Source organism: Pavona decussata, unplaced genomic scaffold (genome assembly GCF_977016875.1).
Source record: "Pavona decussata unplaced genomic scaffold, jaPavDecu1.1 SCAFFOLD_180, whole genome shotgun sequence".
Lineage (NCBI taxonomy): Eukaryota > Metazoa > Cnidaria > Anthozoa > Scleractinia > Agariciidae > Pavona > Pavona decussata.
Genome location: NW_028145590.1, coordinates 2,037,501 through 2,050,484, shown reverse-complemented (window position 1 = coordinate 2,050,484; position 12,984 = coordinate 2,037,501). Strand labels below are relative to the sequence as shown.

The 12,984-nt window shown below is 39.5% G+C and overlaps 2 protein-coding genes across 31 annotated transcripts in view; one reads left to right on the top strand and one right to left on the bottom strand.

Annotated features, from left to right (window-relative positions):
• Positions 1–6,672, top strand: part of LOC146463215 (hemicentin-1-like) — a 77,510-nt gene extending 70,838 nt beyond the window's left edge. For all 28 annotated transcript variants that reach the window (XM_085084688.1, XM_085084674.1, XM_085084668.1 and 25 more), the window contains 4 exons: positions 748–870; positions 1,305–1,484; positions 2,953–3,090; positions 3,612–6,672. In XM_085084688.1, the coding sequence (XP_084940814.1) occupies positions 748–870; positions 1,305–1,484; positions 2,953–3,090; positions 3,612–3,856 (686 nt within the window). In that variant the 3' untranslated portion in view covers positions 3,857–6,672. The remainder of the gene's footprint in view (positions 1–747; positions 871–1,304; positions 1,485–2,952; positions 3,091–3,611) is intronic.
• Positions 6,673–10,772: 4,100 nt separating this feature from the next.
• Positions 10,773–12,984, bottom strand: part of LOC146463206 (fibronectin type III domain-containing protein-like) — a 112,853-nt gene continuing 110,641 nt past the window's right edge. Inside the window, exons 19-20 of one of the 3 annotated variants that reach the window (XM_085084752.1) lie at positions 12,954–12,984; positions 10,774–11,848 (exon numbers count right to left, since the gene is read on the bottom strand). The exon at positions 12,954–12,984 is cut by the window's right edge and continues 39 nt beyond it. In XM_085084752.1, the coding sequence (XP_084940878.1) occupies positions 11,647–11,848; positions 12,954–12,984 (233 nt within the window). In that variant the 3' untranslated portion in view covers positions 10,774–11,646. Of the gene's footprint in view, positions 11,849–12,953 lie in introns of all 3 variants that reach the window. The other 2 variants (XM_085084753.1, XM_085084754.1) reach the window with 2 other exon arrangements.

The window sequence follows — 12,984 nt, the reverse complement described above, 5'->3', positions numbered from 1 at the left end:
TACAAATTTTCATTTTTAAAAAAATGGTCATTTGGGAATTGGTTTTCACACATTTGAGGCAATGGCAGAGAAATCTCGAGAATTCATTGCATTTTGGCACCTTTCTTTTGAAACTGCTCCCAAGCGCTAAAACATCGGCAATTCCCAATAATTTGTACGTCAATGTTGGAAATCGTCAGCTGTTTTCATTTTCTGGGGATCATCTTGGATGATCTGGCAGCCTTTTATGACCTAGAGTTGTGAAAACGTTCTCTAGGTTTTGGTTATAAGGTATCGTTCCCTTAAATAGACTAGCACGGGACTTCAATCGTCCCGACACGCTTGGGACTTGATTCGTTCCGAGTCGTCTTTCTTATTCTCAAGAGGAGACGGTGAGTGAGAAGAGGGAGCGATGACATGACTCGCTCCCATGTCACTCGCGGCTCCTTGACGGAGAAGGTCGACTGGGGAACGGTAATGCTTAAGATGTCCGTGTGAGAGAGATGTTTAAATAGTTGTTTATGGCGCTCTATTCTAAAGGTTTGCTTATGAGTGCTACATGCGATACGTAAACACGCGACAGTGATTAGGATGTTCAGGAAAAGTGACCATCTAAGAGAGATGTCCTTCTGTAAGATTTCTTCATCTTACAGAAGTGCGTATCTCAGAGATGGATCCATCTTGTAGCAGAGTATATGAAAGAGTGGCGTATAGCAAGAATCCTTTTAACCACCGAATTTGAAGATTTTGATCGTCTTATTTCGTCAGCTCCTGCTAAACCCGAGAAGCCTACAGTGGTTGCAACAGGGAAGGACGCCATGAGTGTCATCTATCACTTTGCTGTCGGAGGAGGATGGACCCATGAGTTCAAAGTTTTGTATCGAAAGAAAGGTGAGCAAATTTTTGGTACTTTCTTGTATTTTGGTCTAGTGTTTTGATATTCTGCTCAGGGTATTGAAAATTTAACAACTGTATCCTATATTTCTTTCCTTTCTTTCCTTCTTGATTCCTTTCGACCTTCCATCCATCCTTCCTTCCTTCCTTCCTTCCTTCCTTCCTTCCTTCCTTCCTTCCTTCACTCACTCATTCGTTTATTCATTCATGCATGCACTTGTTTATATATTATCCGTCCACTAATCCGTCCGTCCGTCCGTCCGTCCGCCCCTACGTTCCTTCTTTCATAAATTGAATCATTGCCCTTAATTGGTACCAGTTTTTCTCCATCCTTCATTTATTCATACATTAATTTGGTTATCTGGTTATTTTTTTTTTATTTATATATTTATCCATTGTTGGTCACCGTGTCTGTTTATTTTTACAATCAGAGGGAGGAGGGGAATTCCAAGAAACGGCCTGGGTGGATCACTTCAGCACGCAACAGACAGAAGTCACCAATCTTGAGCCAGAGATTTACGAATTCAAGACTATTGGTAAAAACAAAGAAGGAGAAAGTCCAGAGAGTGACGTCACGGAAGGTAGACCCGAGCAGGAACCTGTGGTCAGCGGTAAGTGGTTAAATCTCGAAACCAATGGAAGAAATGTTCGTGGCCAAGCTTAAAGGAAGGAGTTCACGGTTCTGCGCATGTCCATAAATCAAAACACTTTTTGCCTTTGCTCGCTATGACCCAAGCCTGTTTAATTAAATTCGTTGTTTATGAACCATTCGGAAGGGAATAGGTAACTCGGGTGGTAATTTTTTCATATTATTGCGTTATTTTGCATGCAAATAACTGTAAACACATCAACCGTGGAATAAATCCAACGGGTCATCGCTAAATTCAATATCGACAATATGAGTACAATCCGCTAGCATTTTCTGTGAATTTTGGCCATCAGTCATTTTGCTTGCCGGACTAATTATAGAATGTGATTGCTGAAGTACATGTGAGTGGGATTTTTAAGGCCATAAAGTTGATAAGAAAGAGAAAAAAGCATTCAGATTCATGTGCATGCGCTGAAATGTGAACCCCTCCCTTTAAAAAAATTGTATTATGGATTCGCTCAGACGAAAGGCTAACTCTCGAAACGTCAGCACTCCAATCTCTTTGTGGCGGCCAATTTTTTAGTTACCAACTCCGTTGATAAAACCAAACATTCGTTTCTACTCCCCACCAACGCGGCACCATAGTTTCTTTAAAAACTAACCCCCTTATCCATTTGTTAAAAAATTGTAGTTTCCTAGGCTGGAAAAGGAAATGGCAACCATTGTTTTATTAGGAAAATCGCAACTTTGCTTCTATTGAAAGTTTTTAACCAAACATTTCGCGCAAATCTTTTGATAAAATTTGCGTGGATCATATAGCGCGAGCAAGCGATCAGACTTCCTGCGTGGGCGTTTTATATAAAGCAACTTAAGTAATTTCTTCGTATTGTGCTCGAATAATACAGTCGGACCTGTATTAAGCGGCACCGTGTCAAACGGCCACCCTCTATTATGCGGTCAGTTATCAAAATCCGGAAAATCACTGCCCTTAATTATTGTAATTTGACCTCTATAAAGCGGTCGCGGTCACCCTTTATTAAGTTCCAGCGAGCTGTTTCTGTTGTAAAGGGAAACCACTCAAATGCGGTAACAAATAACCTAGTAGGTAATTCAATTTCTGACCTGCAATACTGACTGTAGGATCTTGGCGTTAATGGAATTATTCCTTTTTTTTCACACCATGTTCTCCTTCGCCATAACATTTTATCACTGCAGTTTCTTAACCAAATGTGATTTTGTGTGCGCTTTTGAGCATAAACTGTACACTAAGTTATCAATTTTTTTTATAAAGTGGCGTTTTTGTTGTGATTGACATGTATTCTGTGCAACCTGTGGTAAACGGTCAACCTGTATTAACCATGCAACTACACAGCGTTTCTCTTTAATTTGTGTATGAGGTTGGCGACCGTTTATCATCTATCAGAATTAATACATTTTTCAATCCTTTTACCGGAACGTTGTTTAACTACTGTATGTTGGGATATTTGCAGGTCAGCAAGGCAAAGCCCCTGTTTATAGCTCAGACTGGTTCATTTCACTGATCATCCTGTCCGCCTGCGCGCTTCTCGTCATCATTATTGTTCTCTTGTACAGACGGTGGAAGCGACGACGAAGTTCCAATTTCAAAGGTAAGAAGAACTTATGATTCGATGGTTGGATGTTTGAAGGCCGGTGGTTTACTAGAAAGAGTAAGGTGAAGTCGCCCTAAGAGCCCAAGTGGTCCGGATCACTGGACTTAACTCGGTTTCTGCAACCTGAAGCGACTAGGAGTATTGCTACTCCCCCCCCCCCCCTCCCCATCTCCGGTTGGGATGCTAGTCCATTAAGGTTTACCCTATCGATATGTATAGAAATATTGCTAAAAGTGGAATTGTCGCGACCTTCAACTTTATTTATTCATGCATTCATTCATTTATTCATTCATTCATTCATTCATTCATTCATTCATTCATTCATTCATTCATTCATTCATTCATTCATTCATTCATTCATTCATTTTGCTGTTGTTTTTTTCGTTTTTGTTGTTATTTTGTTTTCTGCGTGTAAGAATTGGTTTGTTTATTTTTGTAGTGGATCGTTCAACAGTTATGCCGTGGTTTATTTTATCCTAATTGGCTCTGAAATAAACTGTCATTGCCCTTTTATTTAGTTACAGAGCACGAGAAGGAAACGGGACAGGAAGAAATTGAACAGTCTGTCTCCATAGACGTCAAACGACGCGAGCAGTGGAAAAAGACACTTCAGGATAGGCTGGAGGAGGAATCTCAAGACAGTTTGGATGAGTATGGTGGGGAGCAAGCTTACTTCGCTGAAGACGGGTCCTTCATAGGTGACTTAGAACAAGGACAACGGAGAGATTCCATGTATGATGAAATACCTGATCGAGTCATTTAGCCCCAGTGCTATTGAGTCAAAATTAGCAAAATTATGAGTCGAAATAGCAAATAGGGAACTTGAGCAGCGACAACGACAACGCCAACGAAAACGGCAGCTGAAAATGTAACTTTATTTTGTCTGTGCTACTTCGTGGTTATATCAACTCGTTCAACTTCCACAACCAAATTGGTAGGAGTGGCGTTTAAGTTAAGAAAGAAATGAAATATTCACCGTCTTGTGTTCACGTTCTCCTGAATTTGGTCATTTCAGAATGTTGTTTTGTACAGGACGGCAAAGAAATGCACCAAAATTTAAAATGCACGTGCAGAGCGATTGTTTTTGCTCATTAAACCTTTTGTTTTGCGGCGTTGTCGTTGCCATCGCCGTCGTCATTGTTTAAGTTCCCTATTAAAAAGCGCCACGTAAAAGTGCTGCACAATAGCTTGATTTGAGTGTAGTAACACCACCATGCTATAAAGTCCTTCATTTGGATGGTCCCACGTAAGGATTTTGAACTACATTATACATGATGAGACAAATGGAGCGAGGGCCTATCATTTCAAATTTTGGCTTTAGTTGCTGCTGTAGCCGCTTTGCTTTGCTATGGCGGTTTTCTAAAGACTGTTGTAAAGCGCAATCAAAGACAACACATCTGACCAATCATGAACAACACAAAACTGGAAACAGAACATGCAGCTGCTACCAAGCGCGGGAAACGCGCGGCGTGCCAGCCTTGCTGCTGATTGGTTGAAAAAACAGCATGTTTGTTTTGATTGGTTAGAGCAAGATGTCCTTTTAATAGACCAAACGAAAGTTGATACAAAACCAAATTAAGCACCCCTCTGCTTTTGGCAGTCTTCGAAAACCGCTTGGTATTTTTTGTTCGTTTGTTTTTTTTTTTTTTTTTTTTTGGTTTATCTTTCATCGTAGCTTGGTAGAAGCGTTTATCACAACAAAGCTAGCTTGCTGTAGCCTGAAACCGTAATCAAGACATATGGGGCAATTTTATACATATTTATACATGTACGCTTTTTTATTATTATTTTAACGCTGTCTAATGTTTGAGTCGTTTAAGTTAAAATAAGAACAGCTATAAATGTACACAGGCAGATATTTTCGAAGTAGTAATAATTACGTACATTGATTAACTTATGAATGCTTGAAGTTTAATTATCACGGTGTTTTCATTTCTGTATTAACACCGAAATTAGGACTGTTATTTCTTTGCATCTGTTTCTTTACAGAGCAATTTGGGAAGTTAAAACAGCATTTTTCTAAAAACAGAAATTTCGGAATATCTTTCAGAAAGCTTTAACTTGATTTTTTGTTACTTTGCTGATAAATTTTTACTGTGTAGGAACAAAGTATTTCATATGGGAAGAGTTCGAAATTATATAATTCCTATATTCTAACATAGGGCTAACTGACATTATTAGATAAGGATTTTCTACTTGTCTATCTAGTTAATTACCAACGTAACGAATGGACTTATCTAGTTTCGTTTTAAAGAGTGCCTTTTTTAATGGAAAATGCTTACGCTTGATGCCTGTTGCTGGCCGACAGAAATCCGCTGGGAAAGCGTTTCCACATTCGTTTAAATCTTGATCAGTTTTTTTTTTTTTTCAATCTAACCACACTTTTTCCTGCTACGTATTTTGCTGTTGTGTCTCGTTCTCTTTAAACGATTAATAACAGGGTTTCTTCCATTAAAATACCAGTATAAAAACCGAAATGTCATCTACGAGAAGCGCGTTCTGTTTTTGTTATAGTGTAGCAATTGGTTTGTTTATTTTGTATTGGAAGCCATTTTCACAGCATCTTTTCTAGTGTGAACAATCGCTCAACAAAGACCCAGACGGTTGCTAGGTCAAAAACCAATTAGGGGAACATGTTGCTAAGTAGATGTTTTAATTGAATGGTTTTCTAATGGCCGGCTGTCAAAAACCAAAACGAATGCAATAAATTACAGCTGGGCAGCAACGGACCAATGATAAAGCGATAAACCAGCCAGAAAAAAAGCTGTGTCTTGCGCGGGAAATATAAAGCTGTTGGCAAGCGCGGGAAAAAAAGACTGCACCCGCTCCAAACGCGGGAAATGCAGATGTGTTCTGATTGGTGGAAGACACGTCACGTGAAGTGCTACTGGAAAACCGTTCAATTATGGCTGAAGTGGTGTTATTTTCATGGATGATTTTAGAGCTTCTTCTAAATAGTGAGTGTATACCAACGTTGTTATTTAATCTAATCAACCCTTTTAAAGTTCTTTTTAAGAATCGGAATAGCTGTTGAATTTTTCTATTGCAAACACTGGATTATACAAATTTGTTTAAGGTTCAATTTAATTATTTCATTTCTATTTGCATGCTTTAGTCAGTGTAAACGCTAGCTGTAATTGCAATATGAACTTGGGTGATGCTGTGTTTCGTTGTTAGAAGAAGAGTGACTTTTCATGGAATGGAAATTACGTTGATTTTATCTCACGGGTTATAACAATGCTCGAGGATGGATTTATGAGTTTAAAAAAAGCAAAGTAAAATTTTTCTCTATCAGTTAATTATATCGATGGCATCATTTTTGCCTTGGAGCAAATCATTCGTAGCACTAGCCTGCATGTTAGCTTAAACCTCTTGCTTAAACGCTATTTGGAATTCGCTTCATAAGATTATAGTGCAGTAATAACTAGGATATGTTGCATTGATTTGTGTAAACGCAATAATATATATGAAAGGCTTGTCTGCAGGTTAGACAATGGAAACGCTTGATTAGAATTTAGGCTAACTTTGTAATTGCGACGTTGCGTACAAACAAGACAATAAATTTCTCTGCTTACAAGACATATAGACTGATTTGATTTCTCACCTTCTTACGTCAGTATATTTTTATTCCATGGGAAAATAGAATAAAAAATCTGTGCAAAAAAAAAAAAAAAAAAATACGTGCACTGGCGTGCGCAGGTTGCTACATATATGTTATTCGGAACAAGCGTGAGGTCCGTATTGGGAAAATATTGATCGGACGAGTTTCTTTTTCAGAAGTTTTTGGACCGCGCGCGCCGAAGGCGGGCATTATGGAAATTTTGGCGTGCACACAAAACGTGCGCAAGCGATATTCGCATGCACGTGCACGTGCACGTGCACGTGCCATACCCTGCAGAATGGCCCCGACAGAAGCTAAGGCCCGGTTCATACGTCGAACTTTACATGAGCCGAACCTAATACCTATTAAGGTCGACCCAAATAATTAAGTTCGGCAGTTGATTCAGACGTCGAACCTAACTGAAGTCGAACTTAATTAAAGCTAAAGTGAGAAAGTGGATTTTCGTGGTCAGCGGCTGTTGTTTTTATTCAGCAAGATTCAAAATGGCGGGAAAGATGAATTCTGACATTGAAGAGCTTGTTTGGTAGAATAATAAAGACAGGCCAAACACGGCTCCTACTGGTCGAGATAGGAAGAATATGACCTTCAAAGCTAATTTGCTCTTACGAGTACGTCTTTCAAAGATCTCCCTTTTCTGTACGAAAGTAACGAAGGGTCTTTGTAGATCTCCCTTAGCAGAGGCTGATTTTCTATCAAGTGTCATTTACCAGGAGCCATAATCCGGGATGGAGACCGTTACGAGATGCCATTTTGACTTGTGGGCTTGTCTCCAAGGTGTGTTGTACCAAAAAATCTATTTTTAGAAAAAATTGCGAAGTACGCGCCTACACGCACGCGTGTAAACGGCCAGGATCGCGCGTGGAGAAATTAAAATGTTTTTCTACCCGTTTAAAATGGCGTCCAAATTTTAAAATTCTGCCAGGGAATATCTTCTCAGTGCCCACATTTGAGGAATTAGACTCTCACAAAGAAAAGGTAACAATTGAAAGAAGACGGGAAAAGTTGGAATAAGCGGCCTATTGATCACATGACTCTCACAGTTAAGTCAAAAAGGCGCCAAAACGGTGGCGCTACATGCGTTGCTACTTTTGAATGAATGAAAAAAGCTTACACTCTACGGAAATGTACTCAGACAGGTAAGGACTTTTTTATTCTTATGTGAATTTTTTCTCAGCTGCTTTCCGTGTCACATATGAGGTAGTAGCCCCACACAAATTTGCGTGTATTCACGCGGGTTCTATGACGTGAGTGGGGGGGGGGGGGGGGGGATTTTTTCTAAAAATAGGTTTTTTTGGTACAACTCATGAGGACGCGTGGACCCCACGCTTACGGTTTCCATCCCTGATTATGGCTCCTGTATTTACTCATCTGAATTGTTTTAGGTTAGGCACAGAAGGGCGATTTTCCATAACAAACCTCAAAATGTTTTTGCGGGTTTTTAGTTTGTTTTGTAGTGCCGACATTCTTTCGCGGAGGTTGACTTCTGAAAGAGTTTTATTTATAAGGTTGTCGAGGTAACCTCTGTTGCGTAATCTCTGTTTGAATAGAGAAATGTTTTCGTCAAATGTTGTTTTTGAAGATTTCGTTCTGAGAAGTCTTGACGCTTCGTTTTTGATATAGCCTGTATTGGAAAGTTTCTGTCGGTTTGAAGTGCGTGTGCACATCAAGAATAGATTCTTTTTAAAAAAGCTTTCGCATCTCAGACAAGTATATTCAGTTGTTTCGAAACAAGAAGAACTAGCACATTCCTCTTCTCCCGCCATCTTGTTCAGAATGAAGTCCTTTGCACATGCCAAGTCGATGGAATGCACAGACCTCTGGGATAGATATAATTTATATAATTTATACGTAACGTATGCATTTGGTTCGGCACATGAAAAGTTCGACGTCTGAATCGAAGTCGAACTTTTGCCGTTCTATTCGACTGGCGCAGTCGAATAGAACGGCGGGTCGACCCAAATACAAATCTGTCGATCCTAACTGATTCATACGTCGATCTTTACATGCGCCGAACCAAATAATTAGGTTCGGCTCATGTAAAGTTCGACGTATGAACCGGGCCTAAGGAGGTTTCACCAAGTTTATTGAACAGGGTTTATTTATAATATTTAAGACTCCGGCATTTCGCAAATGCCGCAGATAACAATATACCGTTAAGTTTGTACTTTGTGGGTCAAACTTTGCGATGTGTAAAACAGAAATGATTAAGAAACTTCATTGTTTCATACGGCAATAAAATCTTCAGAACTGGTTTCAGAAGTTGTCGTTTTATCAAACACACTTAACGACAAAATAGATACGCTTAAACCAATAATTGCAACTGAAACATCGATAAATACCGATTTAATACTCACAATGGATCCTTTTATATATCGATTTCATCGATTTCCGATATAAATCAAACTTAAGCTTAACTAATTGATATGGATAGTCATCGAATGTTATCGATCATCGATTTTTCTAACCTCGGGCTATTCACTAGTATTCGAGTTATGAATCCTAACTATTCGCGCAAATCATTGAGTCCCAAGACTTAGGATAGCTTACCTCGTTAATCAATGTTTGTGTTCCGCGAATGAATGAGGCCAGTCCAACCAGTAAAACTGAAGACAAACTTTGCCTGATCCATAAGAATGTCTTCAACGGCTGAATGCGAGCGACTTGAAATTCTTCGACGTTGCATCAAACATCACCGATCGTAAGCCAAATGATAAATTAAGTTCCCCGAACATTTACACACCACTTCCAGGACAGTTATTCCAGAGAATTAATACACTGGCTGCTCAAAATCTTTCAAAACCATTGAAGAAATATCCCATTGACCGGACGTTTGCATTTCAAAATGGCGCCAAGTGATGGGACGCTAAAGCAAAACACTGCTGATCAAAACAAACTCCTAGCTTGTTTCCAGACCCCAGCCAACCAGATCCAGACGAGGGAAAATGAGGATAAGAACCCGATCTATATCAATTCAACAGTTTCCTAATTATACAATTTCGTGATTATGAAAGAAGCGGGAAAATGGTTGATAATTATTTAACGAAAGCTTTATATCTGAGGGAACTTTTAAAACATAAGAATCAACAACACTGTAGACGTTTAGTCCTTAGTGGTCAAGACTTTTGGTGTATAGTGTCCTAGATCTTTGGTTCATAAAAGGGTTTAATACACATCAACTTATGAGGGCTTCGACAATCTGAACCAGACGATTAAGGATTACTGAGATGTTTTAAAAAACGCTATACTTTCCAGCTACTACATATGCATCACTTTTTGTAAAAATGTTAGCGAAGAGATTTCCCTCCGTACTTGCCGCTACCCAGAATAAAATGATCGTCACTTAGGCTTACTTCAAGAAATAATAGGGAGCTTAAGCAACGACGACGGCGACGGCAACGACAACGCCGCAAAACAATAGGTTCAATGAGCAAAAACAATCGTTCTGCACGTGCGTTTTACATTTTGGTACATTTCTTTGTCGTCCTCTGCAAAACAACAACCTAAAATGACCACATTCAAGGTTTTGTGGAGAACGTGAACACACGACGGTGAATTTTTCATTTTCTTTCTTAACTTGTACACCACTCCTGCCAGTTTGGTTCATGGATCGATAGTTCGCCATTTTTGTAAAAGTTGAGCGAGTTGAAATAATCGCGAAGTAGCACAAATGAAATAAAGTTATATTTCCAGGTGACGTTTTCGTTGCCGTTGCCGTCGTCGCTGCTTAAGCTCCCTAATTAGTGACGACGACGGCGACGGCAGCGGGAACGCCACCGAAACAATATATAGGCTTAATAACCCAAACAACAACTCTGCACGTGCATCACACTTTTTGGTACATTTCTTTGCCGTTACTGCAAGATCTAGACTTGGACGTGAAATTTCCTTAAGGGACGTTTTATTGAGGTCGTACAGTGTAAGCACACGATGTCGACTTTTTCTTTTTCTTTCTAAGATTGAGTGCGGTCTCCAAGAATTTAACTCCAGGAAATTTCACCTACATTTGACATTTAAAGGAAGTAGGAATAATCGCGACGACGTTTGACCAAAGACGAATTCCTGTTAATAGTGACGTTTTAGCTGCCGTCTATTAACAAGTCGGAACAACAACCCAACGTTGCAATACAGTTTTATTAACCAGTCAACTGTTTAAGACATCAATTAATAACATAGATGTAATCGTTATAAATTATTTTATTAAAGTCTTTTCCCGTTGTACTTCGTGTTATCACGTTATTTAATTGTTGCGCACCTTTTAATAATACAGTCGAGCCTCCCTTTGCGACCACCTCTCTCAAGCGACCAGTTTTCTAAAATACCAAAAGTTTCCAAATCACATCACTTTAGCTGGAACCTCTTGTAAGCGATCGCGACCAGGTTTAGAGCAGAAAGTTTGGGATTTTCTTTTGTTTTCAACCTCTTGTAAGCGACAACTTGACAGATAATAATGCGTGGCTGTAACATTATCGCATTCTGATCACAACACAAACTTAGAGTCAGACAACACCCAGGTAACAATACATTCAAGGTTTAGCTATAATGAGACTTACCCGTTCAACATATTGGGTAAGATTATCACGGGCAACCCATTAATGGTTTTGATCTTGAAATTTGAAGTTTAAATAATTTTGTGCCTACTAAAAATTATAATATGGGTTTGAATGAGAACTGGCGCATGGGGAAAGTCTCTGCAGTTACTATATGCTAACAAAGAAAAATTTAGGCCCCCTATGGTCTGACCTCTCGTATGCGACCACCTCCCATAAGCGACCACTCAAACTTGACATTTTAGGGGGTCACTTACGGGAGGTTTGACTGTATCTTTAAAAGAAATCCTTATTCATCCATTGTAGAGTTTGATACGCACTTTTAGCACACGAATAAAAGTGTTAATATCATATCAATTAATTTATTATAATTATTAACTTTACTCAAACAGCCGTATCCATAGCAGATTTCGATGGGTACTTTTCTTCGGGGACCCACTCTTTCTCGTCGACATATTCTCCCAAGAAAGAGCCATCCTCGTTAAACTGGAGCCCCTCCTCATATTCGTCCAAACTGTCACGGTCACTATCCTGTCCCCTCTGCAGGTAGCTATCACTTTGGAGGGGAAAGTGGTTTTCGATTCGACTAAAGTGAACAAACAAAAGCCACGTTAGAGAAATTTGTGGACCCCCTCCCCCCACCCCCACCCCCTAAAAAAACAGGAAAAGAAGAAAGGAAAAAGAAAAAACAGAGAGAGAAAGAGAGAGAGAGAGAGAGAGAGAGAGAGAGAGAGAGAGAGAGAGAGAGAGAGAGGCACCTTTATTTAGTAAGGGTAACTCCCTGCTATCAAAGGGAGCCGTCATAAAAACTATTAAAATGCCCATTCAGAACATGTACTACTAAAATAAATCTGATAGAATATTTTAGGCCTGGTGAATAAATGAGAATTATGTATATTATTCAGTAAATGACACAGGCATACTCGGATAAAGGAAATCCGAGTGCTCATATCAGGAGTTAGCCTCCCACGCAGACGTTCTTAGGGGTTCGTCAGGAACGCGTGACGAACCCCTAAGAACGTCTGCGTGGGAGGCTAATCAGGAGTCGAACCTAAATACCACTGAGCTACAGCAGACTCGTGGAAGCTAAGGCCATTAAACTTATTACATCAAACTTACACTAGAGGACCCTTCCGAAAACTACTTTTGTGATGTTGCATCCTCATTAAAGATTACCCTCGACTAGGTTCGAGGGAAAAACATCCTGCATACTGCTAGGATTGGAATGACAATGTGTGGCACATGCGCAATGGAAATAATGTGATGGAATATGTTAAGCCTGGGTCCAGTTGTTCAAAGGCCGGATAACTTTATCCAGTGGATAATTAAGTCGCTATCCGTCAGTTCCAATCTGTGCAAAGATTTCAGTATTTCTTCTTGTACAAGCGAATATGCACACTCTAACCACAGTTAAGTTTGGGAGTGTACGAAAACCTTGGAAAAGGTTTTACGTGAAGTATATTTTAGACCCTGAATAGTGCTATATCTAGCGGATAAAGTTATCCGGCCTTTGAACAACTGGGGCTTGGTGAATAAATGAGAATGATGTTTTATTCAGTGAATGACACAGGCATACTTGAATACATAAATGCTTAGTGTGAATGGTATAACGGGTAATAAATCCTTTCTGCTAAGCTGATCAATCCAATGTCCCAGGGTTAAATTATCACAGATATTTGATATTTGCTTACCTTGCGATGCTGAAAGCATCATGAGGCCCAA